At 38.2% G+C, this 23,133-nt stretch overlaps 1 protein-coding gene across 2 annotated transcripts in view; it reads right to left on the bottom strand.

Annotated features, from left to right (window-relative positions):
* actn1 (actinin, alpha 1) overlaps positions 1–23,133 on the bottom strand; it is a 103,187-nt gene that overhangs the window by 17,362 nt on the left and 62,692 nt on the right. For both annotated transcript variants that reach the window (XM_041812578.1, XM_041812579.1), the window contains exons 6-11: positions 20,204–20,282; positions 17,534–17,615; positions 12,855–12,940; positions 4,553–4,645; positions 2,185–2,415; positions 67–214 (exon numbers count right to left, since the gene is read on the bottom strand). In XM_041812578.1, coding sequence (XP_041668512.1) covers positions 67–214; positions 2,185–2,415; positions 4,553–4,645; positions 12,855–12,940; positions 17,534–17,615; positions 20,204–20,282 — 719 coding nt within the window. The remainder of the gene's footprint in view (positions 1–66; positions 215–2,184; positions 2,416–4,552; positions 4,646–12,854; positions 12,941–17,533; positions 17,616–20,203; positions 20,283–23,133) is intronic.

The raw sequence follows: 23,133 nt of genomic DNA, 5'->3' as shown, positions 1-23,133 counted from the left end.
GTGAATTTAAAAAGATGAAATGCAAACATTTTTGCAGCCAGTATGAAAAAACATGTATTTCAGTACCGTCAGTCCAGGCTTCGTGGATCGCCGCTTTCTGGCGAAATTTCTCTGCCAAGTGGTCGAGTCTTTCCAACCTGCGGATCTCGTTGAGGAGCCACTCTTCGTATCCTTTCTCTGCTCCCTCCAGGTTTCCCCACGCATTGTTTATGTCCTGAGCAGACAAAGAAAAGAACCTGCTGAGAATATTGGATCATATGTTTGAGAACTGGATGCTCTCACTGCTGCAGATGCTCAATTTTCACATAAATAAACAGGATTGTGTATGAAAAAGTGACCCAGCTGCTGTCTGTAGGAAACTCACTGACATCAGATTTAATTAAAGAAAATACATGTGGCACTATGTTCAACATAAATTTTAGATATGTCTTGCAAAAAGTCATTGTTGTAGATCAGGGGTGTCAAACTCAATCACAGCAGGGGCCGGATTCTGAATTAAGGTCTAAGCTGAGGGCCTAACAGGGTCCACATTTAACCAAATTTTTACCAGTTATAAATTATGGAGAAAAAAACTAGCACTGATGATAAATGATTTTGAGATTTAAAAAGTCAAAATGATTAGTTAAAAGGCTCACAATCTAAGAAAAAAGTCAAACTTATTTGTTCAAAAGGTCAAAACACAAAATCAGATATTAAAATAATGCTTTTAGAAGGCAAATATTTAAAAAAGAAGTCACAATCATGTTTTTAAAGCAAAAATATGACTAAAAATTGAAATTGGTGCACCTAAAAGGTCAAAATGTGAGCTAAAGGTCGAAATAATAAATTGAAAAGGTCAAAATATGAGATAAAAAGTGAAAATAATAAATTGACAATGTCCAAATATGAGACAGAAACTCAAAATAAAAAAATTAAAATGGTCAACTTAAGAGATAAAAAGTCAAAATGATAGATGTTAAAGGTTAAAATATGAAATAAAAGTCCAAATAATGGATTGAAGTCATAATTGTGCAAAGCAAAATTTAAATATGAAATTAAAAAAAAAAAAAAAAAAAGATCTTTTCCCACGTCTTTTTTTCTAATCATTTTATTCTTTATTTTTTTCACATTTTCATGACTTAAGGATATTTAATATCATCAAGGTTAAGTTTAGACCTTATATTTTAGGGCCAGTTGTAATAAGAATATGATATGATCTTGTGGGCCAGGTGTAGCTGTACCACGGGCCGGATTTGTCCCCCAGGTCTTGAGTTTGACACCCGTGTTGTAGATGCTTAGGGCTACACAAAAAATGAAAATATGCATGCACCTGCTTCAAAGTAATGTGTGTGCACGTTTCCTCATCATAAATTTGTAAATTCATCTTTTAGGCTGCAAAAAAAAAAAAACACTTAAGGTTTGAGTTTACAGCTTTTTTAATTTGCACTGCACACATTGCAAAATGCAACCTTGTAAAGCAGATGGATTGTCCAGATTCCACGTCTGCCATCAGTTCAGTGGCAAAGTTTTAGCTGTAATGCTTGTTCCTGGTCAGAGAATGACCGGAGAGAAAGGGGCAACAGCCAAGCAGATGTAAATATGGCGTAAGCGCATACTTTCTTTATATAAAAAAAAAAAAAACAGTATTAATGTACTGGCATGACAGCAGCTGCCTGTTGAGCTTTCATTATGTAGTTTACTACTTGGCGGTGGCACATCCCTACTATATGACTTAGTATGTGGCTCTGATTGGCCCTCTGAGTGCCCTTTCCCAGATATGTGTGAAAATAATAAAACATAGTGCATGTGTAACGACGTGTTACTCAAATAATGAAAGCCACATTAAGTGCTCATACCCATCCCTAAATTCAGAGATTTCTGTCAAAATAAAAAAAAAATGTTTATCACTATTACATATTAAGAAATGTGCAGGAGTGCTAAGGTTAGGCTGAGTTGAGTTGTTGGTCATGTGTTCTGCAGCTTCTTATTTAAAAAATAACACCATGTGGGCATTTAAAAGCAGGAAAGCAACCCTTAAATGTGCAGGTTAGTAAAAACAGTCTGGATTATTGTAATGCAGCTCTGTGTTTATGTAAGCTGAGCTAACGCTTTAGCCGCCAGCACCACTAAAGTTACAGGAAAGTTTTAGCTGAAACTCAAACTTCTGGAGAGTTTGGCGTCTAAGTTTGAACGTCCTCGACCTACCGAGACCATCTTCCCCTCAGAGGGCATGAAGGCGGGCCTGTTGCTGAGCCTCAGTTTGGTCTGCAGCGTGTTGAAGTTGATCTCCAGCTGGCACTTCTCCTGAACTTTGGGCGGCTTGTGGAGGCGGCGGTAGTCTCTGAAGTCCTCCAGCTTCTGCTGCATGGCCTGCATGGTGTTCTCGGGCATACGGTTCTCCAGCCAGGGGATGGTACGGCGGATCCACTCCAAGAGCTGAGGTGGTGTGTGTGTGTGTGTGCCAGCAGGGGTTAAAGTGTGTAAGGGTGAGAGTCAGAGGAAGGAATAGGACGGCATTCACAGGAGATTTAGAGGAGAACCATGCAGATAGGAGGAGAATGGAGGAATAAATGAGGGGCAGAGGATGTAGGATGTGTATGTTGGGAAAAAAAGGACACAGATTGAGATAATTAGTTAGCTGTCTTTTATTTTTGCAACTAAAATTCAATCTAAAACCAGTTCAAGTCTTATTTAAGAAGCCAAAACTGTGTTTTTGCCCATTTCATCCCATTTCATACAATTTGTGGATATTTATTACTTATAATTTCTTTTTACTTACAAGCAATTAAGACCATATTTTGGCCTCCACTATCTTGATATGAGATGCTGTTTAAATTTGAAACTTGTTCAGAGAATGTGGCTTTAACCCTCAGATGATGTAGAAGATACTGTTAATTTATTTTGCTTTTTTTTTTTCAAGATCAAACATGACCATAAATAAATATAAATAGATATTCTGAAAATTAAACCATTCAAATGCTTTTTTTGTGATGTAAAAAAACAAAAAGTAAAATATTTTTCATATACTACATGAAAATTAATTTCCATGAAGGGGATTATTAGAGCCTTAATTATGTTATTAATGATAAATAACTCTGATTTTCATGAATTTTTATTTTTCTAGATTTTGATTAATTGTTAAACTGAGATTCGTTGCAACGATAATAGATGCCATACATAAATAACAATAAAAATAATATAAATCAATTAATAAAGATGTTTTTTTTTTTTTCAACTTCTTTTGCATTAAACTCTAATCAAGTTCAGACCTGATCATAAGTATAAAATATTGATTTATTTTTAGGGGTTAAATTGAGGTTCAGTTTAAGTGAAAAAGTCCTGATTTTAATATGGAAAAAAAAACAAAAATATAATTTTTCATAAATATGCAAATTGGATTTACTCAAAGGGGATTATCACAGCCTTGAAATGTTAATAATTAGCAACCACAATGATTTTTATGCGTTATTATTATTTTCTTTAATTTTAAGACTAAGATAAATTATTACACTCTGGGTGTTTGTGACCGAAACTGGATGCCATATAGAAATAACAATAAAAATAATAAACATATAAAAAACAACACTTTTTTTTAGAACAAAATTTCTAATCAAGATCAGACCTGATCATGAATGCCAACAAACTGATTACTTTTGGGGAACTTCACCTTGTTGGCGCCAGTTACATTTTACAATTTTTTTATTTTTATGCTTTTTCTTAAGTCTAAAATTTTTCAACAAATTGTTACAACAGTGCCCCTATAAGAAACCTGGAAAAAGCATGTAATTTCCCCTCATGCAAGTATTGGAAAATGGCTGAAATTTGGTGACGAACTGGAAAAACAGCAATTTTGAAGTAACAACTCCAGAATGAAAGCATGATGTCATAAAATTCATGTTTTTACAGCAATGGTTCAAGGATCAAAAATGATGGTTTTAATTTGTATCAATGGGGCATTTTTGGTCCCCTACAGCCTGTGTGGTAGAAAAAATCTACAGAGCTCATTATTGACCTGTTGTAGGTGCTGATATTAACATTTTTAAATTCTTTCAGAAAAAACTTACTCTCAAACCCTTGAAACAGTAGAAATAAAACAAAAGAATAAAACAGAAACTGACCAAAGAAGCTGCAAAATGGCCTCAACACCAACTTGGTTATTTACAGCAACACAACACTTCCATGTCCAAACTAGTCTAGAAGTGCATGTTCAGACCTTCTGTTTCATATTTTCCCAACATTAACTGAAACCAGAGGCTTCCTGGATGTTAAAAATGATCCTTGCTGGGTGATGATAATATGAAAGGTATTTGCAGTTTGTTTGAAATTAGCTAAAACAGGCAAAGACACAGTGATGTGCAAATAAAAGATTAGATGTTTTTGTTTCAAAGTCTCAAACTAACTTCTTCCTTGCTTCCTTTTCATCTAGGTCTACCCTGTTTTTGTTCTAACCCTGCGTCTGTACAAGCACAGACCCTCCTGTTGTGAGCAGGGAGGTGAAGGAGGCGTTTATGAGGGAGAACTGGGAGAGAAAAGGAGTAGAGGAGGTGCAGGGAGGAGGTCAGGGTTTGCTCACATCACTGGCCAGCTTCTCATAGTCCTCCATCAGCTGCTCGTTCTCCTGGTTCACAGCCAGCACCTTACAGATCCTGTTGGCCGCTGTCTCTGCCTGCAAGACGAAGATGAGGGAGAAAGAATGAGATACAGCTGCAGCTCTGGAGCTGCTTAGTTAATATCAGCGAGCTTTCATCAAACTTTAACTGATTAATTCTTGGTGTTGTAATGCAACTGAAGAGGTTAACTCAGTTAAGTTTTTATGCTTTATTTGCTGCACTGTTTTCTTCTTTTTTTAGCAAAATTTCAGAGGCAAATGTAACAGAAAAGAACGTCATGTGACATTCACATTATTTCTTTAATGCACCGACATATGCTGCCTACATAAACACTCCAGGCTCTCCCAAATGAGTCATTTAGGGGGTGAAGATCTGGATCGGCATCAAAGCTGCAGATTAAAAAGACACAACAGCTACGGTATGATGCATTTTCTGCAGAAAACACTGTCTTAGGTTTTACTCTGTCACAGTGTGCCAGGATTATTAATGTGCAGTGACAGCTTTTACAAGGACATGCACCTTTCCTTGAGTATGGGGGTAACTTTCTGTCTTTTTTATAGAGCAGAGTTATTTTAGCCGTATGTACACACAGAGCCAGGCTGCTGTAAGAGGTAAAAATGAAAACCCAGTGGAGACAGAAAGAGACTCATCCATGACAAAACCCACCCTGAATGTGCCAACTAAGTCTTTGTTACTGGGCTGGAAATGTGCAGCAGGGCAGAGTCAGATTCAACGTAGATGAAGTCAGGAGAGCTCAGTGGAAACAAGAGCAAAAGGCTTGTAAAGAGGAATTTAAGCAGCATGAATAACAGCTAGAAAATATGCAGAAATGTGGCATACTGACAAGGATATTCAAGATTTTTAAAGCTTTAATTCAGTCAAAGGTGAAGTCAGACAGAAAGTGATGCAAATTTCTCTTTTTATATTATAGTTTCTTTTAAATTTATTTATGTTTAATAAAAAAATTATACACTTTTGTGGTTTTGTAGCCTACTGTGTATCCAGCTGTCTTGAGCAGGTGTACAAGAAGAGATGTAATGCCATGCTTTTGTTTCTTGCCTAAATATACTGATACATACACCCTTCAGCTGCTGGGGTGGTCTGTAATACATGTCAATGCATCCATGTTGAATCTGCACACACATGCACCCACCTGCTTTATTTTGCTATACATTTGCAAGAGCCACAAACCAAGAGGTGAAAGGTGGCAAAACAGCATGAAGTAGCAATGACAATAAGTTAAAGGTCGAAAAAAAATGGTCAAAAAGAAGAAAAAATGAGTGAAAATGGGGAAAAAAGGGTCAGCAGTCAAAAGTGGCAAAAATGGGAAAAATAGGAAACAAGTGGTATTTAATGGCAAAAGGTAAATTAAGTGGGTGAACATGGGGGGGAAAACTGTGAAAAAGGGCAAAAATGGGATAAAAAAAAAAGTAGGAAAAAATAAAATACTTAATGGTAAAACGTAGCTTAAATGGATGAAAAGTGGCAAAAATGATGAAAAAGGGCAAAAAAGTTTCCCTTTTTTAAGGGTTTCTGTGTGAATTTATAATATATATATATATATTAAGTAATAAAAGAGCCACAAATAATCACAAAAGAGACATATGAGGCTCCAGAGCCACATGTTGAGTATCACTGCTCTAGGTTTTATCTTTATGAAAATAAAGACAGGATTTGCTGATCCAAAACAGAATCAAATCTGTTTTTTTGTTTGTTTGTTTGTTTTGATGCAATCAGGTGTGGATTTCTCTCAGGAAGACTTCTAAAGGAAATCAACCCATTTAAAAGCCTCTCCACCTCTCAGCAGCGTCCCTTTCAAAGCTCAGAGATCCCACTCAGCGGGGCTTCAGCCGCCCTCGTCAGGAGATCACTGGTGGGGATAAAGTTTGGCTCGCTGCGAGACATGCTCTGCAGCTTCAGCAGCTGGCGAGCAGCCTTAAAAGGTGAGCTGGGAAGTCCAGGTCGTGCTTCTGTGAGCAAATGTTTGCACGTGGGGCCCGTTTACTGAACAGCCTGGCCACTCTCTCTCTCTCTCTCGTGGATCACTCTGTCCTGACAGCAGAGGTAAGAGAGAGAGGGCGCTGTCTCACTTGATCTATGAAGTCATCATGTACCTCCCTGTCGTTTAATTCTCCCATTTATTATCATTATTATTATATTCTAATCTCAGAGCTCACTAATGGTGTTTCAGAAACACAGGGAGGCTTCTAATGGGACTTAGAGCAACTTTCAAGGTCTACTCTCCATCATTATGGTGGTTTCACTGCAAAAATAAAGGACACTGTAATCTTCTCTCCTCTGCAGAGATTTTTTTATAGAGTATTCCACTACAAGAGTGCAAACAGAGTAGAAAGGTTGTGGGCTTTGTCAGAAATCAATATGCTGCTAAAAGGGAGCAGATAAGGACATGCTGCATATGAAGACTCAGTTTCCCGCCCACAAAATAAGAAAAATTCTTATTACATTTGGAGGCACAGAATTAAACAGTCAAGGGAGGAGATGAAGTGTAGATCTGATCAGAAGATTTTCCTCTGGTTAAAGTCATCTTGTTGTTTTTGTGCTCTTAGATGAGGACTAAACACCTGAAGATGCAAACACATCAGCTTTTAGGTCATCTCTTTCTGTCAAGTAGATAAAAGGGACATTTCAGTATTTTTGAAGTTGTGTTTCATGAGGTTCTTGTCAATTGTAGTGCCTTCCAGAGATTTCCTTGAGCGTTGCCCCTTAAGGCTGAGAAGCATCCCCACAGCATGATGCTGCAACCTTCCTGCTTCACAGTGGGGATGGTATGTTTGTGGTAATGTTTAGTGTCTGATGGCCAAAAAGCAACATTTTTGTCTTATCAGTCCAATGAACGTTCTTCAACTTGACCATAAAGTCTGGTGAGCGCTAGTCCAGATTTAATCTGAGTCTGTGGGCTTCAGCAGAGGAAACAAGAAGTAACTAGGCTAAAACAAAACTAAAATGAGCGATTGTGGCTCGAGTGACGATGGCGTTCCATTAACTGCAGATACGAGGGGATAATTTTATGGACCAGAGTACACAGAGGAAATTCTACAGATGGAGACTCAGAGGGAACAAAGAGAGGGAGAAAAATTTTAGTGCAGACTGGTTAAAAGGAGAGATCCTGAGTCGCCTGGTGGAGTCTGGTCGAGGACAGCAGCCTGCATCACTCCCCATCCAGAGTTCCCTGTCTTACTGAACACCGGTGTTTTAATGACCTCCTTTAATTTTTGGAGATAAAGTGGAGGAAATCTACCCCAATGAAAAGAGATAAATGCAACAGGAATGGGACAAGGCAGAAATCGAATGCAACGCACCTCCAGGTGGGAGTGTTTTAAAAATGTGTCAATGTAGGCCTGTGTAACTGAAGGCTCCAGTTTGCACCTTTGGTCAAATCAGAGAAGGGGGGGCATAATAGTGAGTTTATTAATACTCTTAAGTTTAGATTTGTACATGTTTTTTGAAACCATGATTAGAGCCGTAATGTATTAGGGCCAACATAAAAATGAAAAATGAAGAGAATCTGTTAATTTGTGCAAAAAAAGTCCCAGTTTTAGGGAAAACGAGAATAGTTTCAAGATTATAAAGTCATACAGTTACAAGAAATCAATCTGTGAAGTTCAGAGCTTAAAAAGTCTAAAGTTTAAAAGAAAAAACTTGAAATTTCAAAATTTAAAAACTCACATTAGAAACTGAAAAATTGTAAGTTTTCAAAATCATAAATTTACAATAGTTAAGTAAAAAATGTACAAGAAACCAAACTAAAAACTGGTGTTAGATTTTTGACTTTATAATCTAAAAAAAACTCTACATTTTAGTTTATGTACATTTAAAACTTTTAAGGTCTAAAAAAATCTTTTTTTTGTAAATTAACGATTTATTAAACTGCTGAATTTTTAGTTGTTCTTGAAATTACACCGCCATAATTCTGGATAGTTCATACAAAGATCTTTTGTCAAGAGAGAGTAATAAAGTTCCATTATGTTGGGATATTTTTCATGAAAACAATAAAAATTTTTCTTCAATTTTTCCAAGTAGGTCCTGTGGGGGTTTAGCTTTTCTTAGATATGAGTAGGGGGTTGGGAACCACTGCTCTATTTGGTTTTAATAGATGTCAACACATCACCCCCATTTTAGCATCCTTCAACTGGCTCCAAACTACCTAACAGAACTTTTAACCCCTTTTGAGCCAGGCCAAAGCCTTAGATCTTTGGGTCGGGGCCTCCTGGTTGTTCCAAAGTCGAGGCTTAAGACTAAAGGTGACAGGGCCTTTTCCATCAGGGCCCCTCGGCAGATTCAATCACTTCTTCAGACTCAATTTTACAGACTAAAGGGGCTATACAAGGTTTTATTATTATTATTAATGCCTGATAATTACACAAGCTACAGTTGGCATGATGTGCTCACCTTCTGAAAAATATTGTGTCAGCTACTGAGGTGGGAAACTGACTAGTTTGAGCTTAATTTGTTGGGGCTTTCTCTGCCAAGGCCTGCAGACCCAAACAGCTGTTCTGTAAAGCCTAGCTTCTCTAAGCGTGTTCGGTCTGAAGGGGCAACATTCACTAGAATCTCTGGAGAGTAACGGCCCAACTATCACCAAGCACTTCATACAACCCTGCATCAAAAATACTGAAATATCCCTTTAAAGCATTACTCCAGGGTAGCTGTACTTTAAACAACAGTACTGATTTTCATTTTCTTCTCTTTGAAAACAACATTGACTACCAAACAGTCAGGATACACTCTTTTCTGTGCTGTAGCTCTGCCATCTTTCCCCCTTTAGAACAATAAAAAGGTGCTGTGCTGTCTGGTATGATAATTAGTCTTTGTCATACAGTGATGTGAAGTCCGTTATAGTTTCTCATGTAAGCAGCCAAACACTGAATGTTAGCAGGAATCTTGTTTGTCTGCCAGACTCTTTGGCAGGTAGCGGCTGATTGTTTGTAGGTTTCCTCTTTTGTTTCTCACCTTCTGTTTGCCTGAGAACGCGTGGTAGTAACACGACACATAAGTCATGACGGCCTTCTCATCTGGCCTCATGGTGCTAATGATATCTGCCCGGGAAACAAACAGAGGAAAAGAGAGGACAGAGAGAAGAGAGAGAGAGAGGCACAAGAGTAAAAGAGTGCAGACAAAAGGGCCAGCAGGGAGCGCAATCACAAGAGGAGGCAACAGTGGGAGCAGGAGTCATCTCAAGTCTACCTGGAGGATGTGTTCAAAGAGCTCTGCTTTAATAGGATTTTTTTAAAGATATCAGGCAGAACATGACTGAGGTTTCAGTGGGAGGAGGGTGGGGACAGTTTATTTCTTTTAAAGTTTTAAAGTTCATGTAAAGTTAAAATGTAAAGCAACAGAACTTCAGCAGTTCCTTAAAATAAGAACACCAGATCTCATCGAAAATATCCACCACAGAGTTTAAAATATGGAGAATTAAGGCAGCAAAAGTTGCAGGAATTTACAAATTTTCTCAGTGCTGGGGTTGTCACAAACCAGAATTTCAAACATTCTAAGATCTAAAAATATCAATAACAAATAAAAAGATCTAGGCACCCAATGCTAGGCTAATTCATTTTTGCAAGTATGAAAAATTGCAGTAAAGTCATGCACAAAATCTAACTCCTGAAGTTTCGATGGTTCCCATCCTGGCGTCTAGGCCTCTCTTTGGGGACGACTCTATCTCTGTTTCTGGATGTATTTGTGTTATTTTTCCAGCCGGGTCTCTTATCACACCTCTCTGATCTCTGATGCAATCCAGAGTCCAGCTGTGGTTTCTCTGCTTGGACTGATGCAGACCCCTCCTCTCCTCTCCTCTCCGTCTCTCTTTAGTTATAAACACAGACATTTTTCATCAGTGTTGCTTAAACACAGCTGTGCTGAAACGCTCGCTCTGCTGCTGAGGCCCCTCAAACAGCTCCGGCTCTCTTAGAAGATCCGCTCTAAGATGATCGGACTCTGCTGACTGTCTGAGAGGAAGTCGAATCACACTGATGAGCTCGAATATGTCCGTCAAAGTGGAAAACCATTAATAAGGCAGCAGAGAAAGTCCAAAAACAGCAGCAGAGAGCATGTAATCCATACATTTTAAGAGATTTGAGCCTCATTCGTTCCAGTTGTGTTCGGGCTTTTTCTTTAGAAATAACTTTTGTTTTTCTTTGGCTGCAAAGAAAAGGCTTGTTGCTGCCACCTTTATGTCTAAATTTGAAATATTATTCTTTTAAACTCTGACCTCAGAAATTAGGCATTGCAAGTTACATTTACCAGTTTGTCTCCCATGTATACAGTAGGTTTTAATGGTCAAACCTAATTGTCAACCTTTATTTTTTCCCTTTTTTAACATTTTTTGCCACTGTGAATCCACTTCTGCTGCTTTTGGTCCATTTTTACCATTTCTTTTAGCCACTTTTATCCTGCTTCTTTGCAATTTTTTGCCCATTTAAGCTGCCTTTTGCCATTAAATGCCCCCCCCCCAATTTTCCCACCAATTTACAGCTTTTTTGCCCACTTTAGTCACTTTACACTCATTTTTGCTGCTTTTTGACCACCTGTTTCTCAATTTGTCTGTGACTTTGTAGCCATTTTTGCCACTTTTCAGCCGTTTTTCTCCATTGTAAGCCTAATATGCCCTGGTCCCCCCCCTTTTTTGCCACTTTGAATCAATTTCTGCTGCTTTTAGCCTATTTTTACTGCTTCTTTTAACCATATTTTGAACAGTTTTTGCCACTCTTATCCAATTTTTGCCCTTTGTAATCAGTGTTAGCCACTTTTAGCCTGCTTTTTTGCAATTTTTCACCCATTTCCGCTGCCTTTTGCCATTTAATGCCACTTTTTCCCCATTTTCCCACCAATTTACACCTTTTTGCCCATTTTAGTCACTATTCACCATTTAGACTGTGGCTCTTGCGATGGCATTTTTCAACAATTTGGCTCTTTGGTTGAGTAACACTAAACCACAGGGCACTGAGGTTTATAAAACATCTAAGTCTTTAACTAAATGTTTTCTCTGAACAAGTTGGATGGCCTTCATTTGCCGCTCAAAGACTAAATCATTGTCTTATCTTTATTAAGAAGGCTGTACTAAACCTGCAGCCATCATACTTGTGTGATTTTATTCATGTAGAAAGTTCTGGAAACTACAGTCTTTCCTGTGTGACTCAGTCACCAGACTGTTTTTTGCTATCTGTGCCTAAAGTGGATCTGGAAATGGGTAGAGGGAGCGTCAGGTGTGCTGATCCTGCAGTCTGGAATCTTCTGCAGGAAATGCATGGCTTGGGAAGCCGGTCTCTTGTTTTAAAAGGAGACTAAGGGTCCTGGAGGAATATGCATCAGGTTGCAAATGTTTTGACTGATGACTTTCTTTGAGTTAGGCTTAGTTCTTCTGTTTGTAGAGTTTTTATTTTTAATGCTGCTGACTGTTCTGGACAGGACACTCCTACAAATGAGATTCTTAATCTCAGTGACGCTTTCCTGATTAAATAATCTAAATTATAATATTAATAAATGTCGCCGAGGGTTTTTTGCAGGAGTTTACTGCATTTTTTGTAATCAACTTAGAATAGGGTGCCTAAAACTTGTGTCTATAAAGCTGTGGTATCAAAATGCATCATGACACTATTTGATTTTAAAGTTCTGGTACTGTGACGAGCCTAGATAATCCTATAATCAACTATATCTTTTCACGACTGTACTGCAGCCTTTAAAGCCTCATGAAGGACTGGAGGCTGCAGCAGTCCAACCCATCAAACCCAAAATCTGTTAAAAATGAGGTCAAGATTTAAAAATACTCGAACAAACTTTAAACCCCATAATTGTTTTCCTCCTTTCCTGTCTGCTGTCGCTCTCAACCCTGAACATCAGCTTTGATTTAAACGGTAGCATCCACTCATGACGCTCCGCCTCAGGCTAATTAGTTCCTCTCCATCAGCAGTCACGGCTGTTATCTCTGCTAGTCAGCATCATTTATCAGACAAACTCCTCCACAGCTCCTCCATAGCTCAGTCAAACTAAACCAGGATGTGACCACCTGCAGCGCCATGACAACCAGGTAGGCTGGAGATACACTCCTGCTCTTTGCCTCTAAGAAAAGTCATCCCATCATGCATTTGGTGCTGTGAACCATGCGGAAAGTAAAGGAGAGTGACCCCAGTGGGGGGACGTGGTGCACTGCAGAGAGAGAAGGGAGCTGTTAGGAGACACACGATGTGAAAACGAGGGAGGAGAGGGGTGAGGAGAGGGGAGAGGAGGAAGACGCTGCATCCAGGATACCTTCTGGGCGCCGGAGAAGGCGTGGTAGAAGCTAGACACGTAGGTCATGATGGCCTTCTCATCCGGACGGGCCGTGCCCACGATGTCTGTGGGAGAGAGAGGAGGTCAGAGGGGGGAGGACGGGGGAGGATGGAGGGAGACGGTGCAGGTGTTAAACATTAAAATGGAGGAACATGAAGCAGAGCCGAGGCTCAGCTCCTCACAGATCCAGAGAGGAAGGAAAGCCTGCCGTGTTGACGTCCTGATGTGCTGACAGAGAAGATTCACAGACTCAGAGACAAAAAACACATTTTTATATTTTTACATGAACAAAGTCAGGCTCAGACGACAGAGTTAGATTTTACCTGATTCAACCCTCATGAAAGTCAGAGAAAAAGCAGGTTTAGAAAGAGAGGAATTATCCAAAACTGATTTTTATTTTTGCCATCAGGGAGCAGATCATCAGTTTTACTTCAGTCTTGGTTTCTGGAGTAAAACTGGATTTGATCAACATGATACAGATACAGATGTTTAAAGATTTCCAAATCAAAATTAAAGTCCTGAGTGTTGTCTATTGTTGTTTCTTTGTTATCAGTGGTGGACTGGGATTTTAAAAAAGCCAAGTTATTTGTGAGGGAACAGTTTTTTTTTTTCCAAAAATAACAAATCAATACAGAGATTTACAGTTTTAAGGCCTGTAGCACCACATTATGTAATAACGCTGCATTATGTAATAACCCTAACCACAGGACTTAATGTGGGCTCCAAGGTATGCCCTACCCAACTACCTTGCCCTAACTCTAACTACTTAGTGACTTATGCCTAAACCTAACCCCCCTTCAGGGCTCTAGACTATCACCTAACCTTATCCCTAGGACTTAAGGTGGGCTCCAGGATATACCCTACTACCTTGCCCTGACCCTAACCGCTTAGAGGCTTACAAAATTCGGCGTTATTACATAATAAATTGAAAATTCATTACATTATTACATAATGCAATGTTATTACATGACGCTACAAGGACTTTTCTGTCTAGAGCAGTGATTCACAACCTTGGGGGTTGCGAGATGCTGAGAGGGGGTCACCAGATGCCTTCAAAAAACTAATATTTTTTAGATAACACTGTTGCTACTTCACACCAATTTTGCCAAATGTTAACCCTTTTTCTTAACTTTTAACACCAACTTTAACACATTTTTGCCACTTAAAACCCATTGTTGTCCATTTAAAACCATTTCCATCACTTTTCTCTGCCTGTTGTTGCCTCTGTTGACCCATCATTGCCTCTATCAACCATTTTTTACAACCCTTTTTGCCCATTCTAACAACAGTTGACTCATTTTTGCCAGTTTATATTGATTTCTCATCCCATTCCACCTAATTTCCACCAATTTTTTTGCACTTTAAAGCCATTTCAGCCATTTTTAAATCCCCTAATACTACTTTTTGTGCCTGTTTTTGCAACTTTAACTTATTTTTTATTTTTTTATAACAATATAATAAACTTTATTTATAAAGCACTTTTCAAAACAGACGTTACAAAGTGCTTTAAAGAAGACATGCACAACAGAACAGATTACAATCAACAAATTCCATGGGGACAGTTTTGTTTATGCACTAGGTAGGTGCATAAACCCAATTAGATACAAAGACAAGCTGATACTTAAAAACATGTTATATTCAACTTCTACATTTTTGCCATTTTTAACCCATTTATGTTCTTTAAAAATCCAATTTCACCACCTTTTCTACCATTTTTACCATTATTAACCAATTTTAGCCATTTTAGTTATGTTTTTAACAAGTTATTTTTATTTAAAGAAGGCAAAATGAATAAATAAAGACATCTGTACATTTAGTAAGAGCGGTTATTATTCAGGTAAAATATAAAATATGGTTTTCACAGCTTAACTTCACAATGGACCATGGTTTTGCTGACCTCCAAGTGCCCCCAGTTTGGCTGGGTTCCAGAAAGCTCTCCCCTTTATCCCTCCGTATGGACAACCTTGTCACGACTATTCTTGAAAGTTCCTGGTTGTTCAGGTACTGCGGGGTCCCCAGTCTCTGGCACCTTTATTTTGGGGGTTGCAGGCTGACAAGGTTGAGAACCCCTGGTCTAGAGCACCATAATAATACAACTTTTTAATCTGATTAATTTTCAACATTTAAAAGTAGCATTTCTGGATTGAAAATTGAGATTTCGCAAAATATGGCACTTGTATTATGTAAATAATTAAATTTACAGTTAAAGCCTCTTTGCCCTTTACTTAAATTTGATGTAAAATAATTTTTAAAAATCAGTATTTTAGGTTTATTGTAAAACAAGCCACTGAGCTCTGAACCAATTAACCAAATCTGAGTTATAAAAGCATCTCTAGGTTTCTAAAATTCACCTTTTCATGGATTGTTTTAATTTTAGTCACATTTAAACTGCTAAGCACAAAATATGCACTTTTCAGACACTTTTTTTTGCATTTTTTTAGCTTTGGGTCATCTGTTTTTAACAATAAAATATCAATTTGTGCTTCAAATTTGAGTGTTGTGTGTCTGAACAAAAATTACTCTTTAGTTTTCATTTCAAAAATAAATATGCAATGAACAAAAGATACACAGAATTCCTCAGCTTCATCAATAAAGATTTAAATTTAAAGAATTGGTATTATTTAGCCATTAGTCAGTGGAACGATGAGCCATTCAGATCGGCTCGAACAGCTCATAGTTTGGCTGCCTTGAGGCATTTGCCCAAATTCCAGAGAACAAGTCCATCACTGTTCTTAAATTCCACATACACGGTCACATTTAGGAGAAGGAATTTAGGAGAGTTTAGGTGTAACATTTTGACCAGATAGAACACCACAAGTCCCAGTTTAATGGAACCAAACAGGGTCAGATAAGCTCAGCTCCCCCACCCTAAGGTTTCAGTTCAACTGTCGACTGTCCGTGTTCTATCCCATTGAAGTGAATGGAAATCGACTTGAAGAGATGAAAACTGTGAATGAATTTTGAAAGGTCGCTGTGAAGAAACGATGAATGATACAAAAGAGCTGAATCATACTGAGATAGCTGAATGTCTTGTGAATATTTTGAAGTTTGAATGAAGTCTGTAAGTGTAAGTATGAATGAGCTGTAATGGTTTGAATGAGGGTTATAAGATGTTGGAATTTTGGCAGTTGAATCCTTTTTCATTTCAATGGTCCCAACTTTTTTGGAAATCACTTAATACTGCAGAAAGTGTAATTGATATTGCTTAGAAAATTACTTCCCATCAAGTCCTAATTTGGCTGAATATGCTGAAGTGTGAATGGTTTGAATAAGTTGAATTTTGTGGAAGAAGAGGGCGGCCAAAAAAGCACACAGAGAAAAACAATAAGGAATTTTGGCGCAGAATAAAAATGCTTTAAGCATTAACAGCTATTAGGTGGTTGAACCTGGAACCTCCTTCATACAACGTCTCAATCCAGAGGTTATTGGAGTTATAGGACATGGGAAAAATCACATATGCCTTATGGCTTCAGAGGCTGAACTGTATTAAGAGATGGGCACCAGTAATGCCTCTGCTACTGCAGTGATTCTATAGTGTTTAACTAGATGCAATAGAATCAAGGTGACTTGCACCCCTATACTTGGTTATTTCGCTTTTGGTTTGACCTTTTATTTATTTATTTATACATATATATATTTTTGGATATGGCATATTTATGTTGCATGTTTGTATTGCAATTCTAAAAAAGTCTTGCATAATTTGCATCTTTTTTTCATTCCACAGAAAAACATCTGTGAAGTCTCTCCTTCTCCAACCTCCTCTGTAGTCTGAGCCTGGCTGCAGCGAGCACAAATCAAACCTGAAGAAGCATTAAAATGTCAAAGACTTGATCCTACTTGTACAGTCAGTGAAGAGTACTCATATTTAATAGAAAATGCATGACTCACTGTGTCTGCAAGGCTTCATGTGTGAGCGTAAATGCCAAAACGTACTCTCTCAGAGGAATGAAACGTTACTTCAGGCACACGTTTAAAGCGAATACTCTCACAGAGGTGGTTAGTGAGTCTGAAAATGCTGCACAGGTATCAGCAGAGTCCATCTTTGATCTCACATCTGTCTAATGCTGCTGAACGAACAACATTTCACTTATTCTCTTCCTGTAACACAGATCAAAACCAGACTTCTAATTTTTCTGAAAGACTGCATTAATTAGCCATGATTTTGGGAAAATCCCTCATTTTTGTGTTCAAATTTATCTCCACTTGAGTCTGCATGTCATTAATCATCCTTCAAACCCGCACCAGGGCACTGTTACGACCTGTTTTTCTCTAGATCCACCTCAGAACTGTTAAAATTCCTCCTCATCACTTTATGCAAGATTGCCGGCATGTCTGAACAGAAATCTCCTCGTCATGATAGCGGACTGAACATTAAATAAAAATCAGCAGTGGGAGCAGACTGAGGCCCCGCGTACAGACATGTAAAGTGATGTAAAGAGGAATGTGAGGAATGCACTCCACCTCTGCTCACACCTGGCTAATGGCTGCAGGAGGACGGGAGGGGCTGACAGATTGAAGGTTGGAGAATGAGGGTCTCTGGGTGACCCTAAAGAACCTTTCCTTCACCTCAGAGAGAGAACATTTAGGTCTTTAAATGTAGGGAAAAAACATGTTTTCTTCTCGTCATTGTTTCACAGTTTCACGCTTAGACGGCTCACCTTCTGCGTCCAACATCTTGGGGATGTCCAGGTATTTCTCTGCCACATCGAAGGCTGTGTTCAGGTTGGTCATGGGGTCATCCTGCCGAGGAGAGACAGAACAACATCAACACCCTGAGACTGAAAACTAGTAGTCATCTTTAAGTTATTCGGCAAAAGAATATATATACAGCCAGGATCTGAGTTATAGAAACAAACAGTTTTATTTAAATAAAAGGAAATGGAAACAGCTTTTTTATCATAATTGTATTTTATTTTATTATGATATTATTATATAATATAATTTGATAATAACAAATGCAACCAACAAAATAAGACGTTAAACTCATCCACAGAAAACTATTCTCCAGTTTTCTACTTCAGTGGTTCCCAACCTGTGGTCTGAGGACCCTAGGAGGGGAGCCAAAGATCTAAGGAGGGGGCTCAGATCCCCGTCAGCTTTGGCGTTGTCAAAATCAGATGTTTGCATGCAAAAAATCAAAAGCATTTTTTTTTACCACAGCATATTAGGGACACAAAGATAAAATAAAGAGGATATTTCCATTCAAAAAAAAAACTTTTCAGAGAGAAAATCTATATTTTTGAGATGATGTGGTTATGTATTTACAAGAAACCAAACTGAGTTTACTAAGTTGTACACTTACAAGAAAAAAAAATAGAAATTCCAGCATCTAAAAAGTCATATACTGTATTTTGTCATAAATTCACATTTTTAGGTTTTAAAAGTGATGAAATTATGACACCGTAAAGTGAATAATTTAAGAGAAACCAAACTGAAAACCTGTTTACAGAAAAGTCTTTTAAATCCAAATAACGAAGATAAACTTGAGATTCTTGGCTGAAATCACTAATACTTCCTTATTGATCTGTGCCAGTCATAAATATTATTTCTACAAGGCTCTTAACTGAAGAACTTATGCCAGGAAAACAGCTTCATCTGGTCTGATTTCCTTCCATGCAATGTGTGATTTCGGACTTTATAATCTCTAAGATTCAAAGGTTTTGTTTACATACATTTACTACTTTAAAAGAAGGAAAAATTCAGTGTTTTTCTAAAAAAATCTATAACTTTTTAAGCTTGAAAATGGAACATCAGTGATGTTCTTATGTTTCAAATATATGGGCCATCGAACATGCCAGGTGGATCTGGCACAGTCTAGTTCCTGGAACACCTCCTCTTTTTACATTCTTTGTATGGGAAGGAAATAAAGAAACGCTGGTTCAGCACATCAATCAAAGGCTGTAGGTGTAAAGCAGAAAGCCTTCCATGATAAGGATGCGAGTCTACGCCTCCTTAGGGTCAGAGTTTGGGACGATCTCAGTGTCCAGGATGAGATTTCTCACTCTTTAGAGCGACCCTAATAAGCCATCATCATAATGGATAACTCATACAGAGATCTAAGCAAGCAGTCCTATTCTGTGGGATTCTTTCAGTGAAAACAATTAAAATTGAAGTTTACTCGAGTCCTGGGGGGTCTCAGCCTTCTTAGATAGAAGTAGGGGGGCCCTAAGGAAAAAAGGATGTAAACAACTGCTCCACATGATTGATTTGTCATATAAGTTGTGTTTTTCAGTGCAAAAAATAAACAAAATCTGCTAGTTTCAGCTTGTCTTGGGCATTTCTAAACACATATTTCATTGCTTTATATCACTGGTTCCCAACCCCGGGGTCCAGGAGGGCAGCGAAGATCCTAGGAGAGTGTGAGGCTTTGTCTGCTCTGAGGCTGCCAAAATTAGATTTGCACATATTAACTTAATTCATGATAAAGTTATTAAGTAGTTCATAGAAAGGTCTTTTGATCAGAAAAGCATGCATGAACTTTTTTTTGGGTTTTATCAGTGAAACAGTTAAATCTGTGTTGATTTATTACTGTTTACTGAATATCTTTGGATTCTGGACATTTTTTTTAACTCACAAATATGTAAAACAGAAACATGATGTGTGATTTTCTTTAGGTCAAAGCCCAACTGATCATGATAAAGAAATAACTTAGGATCATTTCATTAAATGAAGAACTAATAGCATCTGTTTTTAGCTGCACAGGCTTAAAAATCTGCTTTTAAAGGGGCATCTACCAAAAGAAATTATCCAATAAAAGCCTATTTATTCATGGATAAGCAGTTATACATTATAGTGTCCTGCCAAGGAATATTCATCTTACTATAAAACATGAATTTAAAGGACTAAAACTTTCAAGAGAGCTGTAAAAGTTAAAAAGAGAGAGAAATTTACAAATGTTAAATATGAAGTGGTACAAAGATAAAACAGAATTTCATGTTTGACTGAAATAAAGATCTTTTTCCCTTTAATTGTGCTGCTTGTGGTCTTTAAAGATGCTTTTAACCAAAGTATCACTGAGCACAGAGGTTATTTATTGACTTAAACAGAAAAACCAAAGAATTACACTTTGATTTAATTTTCTAACGCGGTTGTAGTTTAGGGTTAAAAACTTTTTGGTTGGGTTTTAAAGATCATGGTTTGGGCTTTAAAATATGCTGGGATTATCTTAGAGTTTCATAGAGGGACTCTCTGGTCTGTGAGTCTCACAGCTATGTTGTACTAAACCACATAAACAGATTCAGAGCTGTCCTTGTGCAGTATTTTTAATGCAGATTGTAAACAGCACCATGGCTTTCTTCTTTGATATTTGTCAGATGACTCTCACTGACCTTGCGGAGCTTCCCGTAGTCGATGAGCTCCGGACGATGTCGATGAATGAGCGCACAGAAACCCAAACCGTCCTTCCAGCTGAAACAGAGAGAGGAGAGAGAGGAGGGTGAGGGAGGTGAAACAAAACAAGCTCAAGTCACAGTAAACAGATTTAAACTAAAATTCTTGATTCTCCATCTTCCTCTAAAATTAATCTGATGTAACACTCACACGTTTCCCTGCAGCTGCACCATGCAAAAGAAGCAATTATTATATAAAACTGCAACAAAACAAACAAATTCTCTACAAGTGGATGAGGATGCATTTAAGATGCTGCATATCTGTGTAAGCTGGCTCACAATGCATTTTAGTTTTTCAATATCACTGCACTACAATGCACATATGATGCTTCTCTCAGCTACAGATATAAGTATAAACTACAGGTGATCAGATCAGTGACTATGTGCATTAATCCTGATCGACTAATCATGCATTCTCAATAAAAGTCAGTTAATAATGATTAGCAAATGCAGAGTAGCATTACAGCTTAAAAAAATTATTTATTATTCTCTCTTTTTCTGCAAACAAAATGTATATTATCACAGTGGACTTGAGTTTAAAACTCTTCTGCGAAAGGATGGAGTTACAGTCAATCTGCCACTCAGTTAAAATGAGGTTCTTTAGCCTGAATTTTAACCTATGAGCAGTGCCACCTGGTTTATTATGTTTATTCTGGAAACCTAATAAAGAACGGTGCGTGCAGTTGTGATCACAGTGTACCTCTTACAGACAGTAAAAAGAGACAAATTTGTATAAAATCCATTGATTACAACAGCTTTGAGAGGTTATTTCAGACCACAGAGCTGCAGATAAAATTGATTTTTTATATTCTTTAAAAACCCAGTTTGCGAAGGTTAAATGAAATGTTGCCTTGGCATCAATAAGGATAATGCGTTTGTTCTGATTGAAAACACATTTTTAGTCCGTCCTTCTGAGCCTCATTGATCAACAGCCTTGAAGCTGAAAGCAGATGGTCTGTGAGTGCAGTGTGACAGCGAGAAAGCACAGCTTCATTCTGCAGGACTCACTGCAGCTCTCTACTCCACAAATGACTGAGATGGTTATTTAAAGGTATCGCTGGAAATAAGACACTCTGATGCATGATGGTGGCTTCACAAGGTGACTCTAAAACATGAAAAAGACAGACCAGAGAGCTGGAGGATAAAAATGTCATCAGCGTTTCTTCAGCGATCATCGCTCACAGCAGACACATCAAAGGTCTGATACCCCCCCAGCCTCTCCTGAAGTGACCCCCCCTCCACCTTTCCTCTCGCCTCTCCTTTCATCCACATCTGAGGATCACAGAGGTCATCTCTCAATAATTCAACAGGTGTGGAGGCTTCCTGTGACGCCGGCGGAGGAGCGATTAAAAAAAAGGGGAATACTCAGAGGGACTGCAAACTTTACGTAATCTGATTAACTGCATGCATGCAACTAACCTGCAGCAACATAAGTCATTACATTAATTGATTCCTCCTCAGCATGTCTGCACGATCTTTTAGTTTGCTTTTGCACCGATTTCTACTGCTGCCACCTGAGCTCAACATTTCTAAATTTCCCAGAAACAGAATTTCTCAAAATATTTTAAATGCACTGAACAGTTTTAATAAAAAGACGTGTCCTTATGAGATTCATTCAGCTCCAAGTATTCATGTTGCTTGAATAACTCCCTGTCCTTGTGCATGATTTTAGTTTGGATTATTTCATTTAAACTCTGCAGACTCATTCTTATCATCCTTTTGCCTACATGAAAAGAGCACCAGCCTCTTTTTAAATCAAATACCTGCTCTAAGGTGAATATAAAAGGCTGCTTGGAAATATGATCAAAAACAGAAGTTTTGCAGGTCAGAGCGGATCCGAACAGCACCGTGCAGCCCTGCAGGCTCTTGGTCCACACTGCATCCATTAAATACTTGATTCTGAACTTTATCTTCCCCTAATAAAAGGATGACATCCAGTTCTCTTATTACAAATACAGAAAAACAGAAGTGTGGGACATGCACTGAAAACATTTGACGGCTGCGAGCCGCAAAGTTCAGCCTTCATGTTGGCACAGTTAGAGCATAAAACATTGAACACCGATAAAGAAGTTATTCTTGCACATCTGTCTCCACTTTGTAAAACAAGCGTAGAATCTCTGCTGAGTGAGGAAAGTGAAAGAAAATCATGTGTGCCTGATACTCCTGGTGCTTTGTCACCTCCCTTTTTTCATAATCCTCGTCCAAATAGGCATTAACAACAGAGGTGAAACTAGGAACAGGCTGACAGGGGAAAACAGCGTGCTGCACTACATCCTGGTGTGTCTGGCTTTCACATTACTAGAGCAGGATTCAATGAAAGTAAGCTAATGCTAACTTATGTTCTTTGCAGTTAGGACTGACAGATTCTGACATGAGTGCAACTTCTCTTTAAATCCACAATATGTACTACTCCTTTATTCAGCACATTTATAAGTGGAAGATTTAAATCCCCTCTACTATTTCTAACACTTATTTCAGCCAGAGAAATTCTTCATTTTTACAGCTTTAACTGGACACGTTTGTCAGGGTGGCTGCCAGAACAGAGCCGCTGTAACAGACGTAATGTTTGTATTATTTCCAAGAAAACACTGGATGTTAGTCATGTTCTTAAGCACAAACTCCTACAGGAAGCTGTCGTCCTGTTGCTGTATCTATCATGTTTTGTGCTGCTGACTTGTGATGGACCATGATTTTCTCTGCCAAACCACTCTTTTGGTTTCAATTTTGAAGGTCACATATGTTACCCCTTTAAGACAAGTTTATTTTGGTCTCAGAGGTCCCAAAAACATGCCTGTGAAGTCTGCTGTTTAAAAAACACTCCAGTATTGGATTTTTGCATGTCTAAAAACCCCTCTGTTTCAGCCCTGCTC

This window comes from Cheilinus undulatus, linkage group 18 (assembly GCF_018320785.1).
Source record: "Cheilinus undulatus linkage group 18, ASM1832078v1, whole genome shotgun sequence".
In the NCBI taxonomy this organism is placed as follows: Eukaryota; Metazoa; Chordata; class Actinopteri; order Labriformes; family Labridae; genus Cheilinus; species Cheilinus undulatus.
Note: the sequence above shows the minus strand (reverse complement) of the source record. Positions and strands in the feature narration are given on the sequence as shown.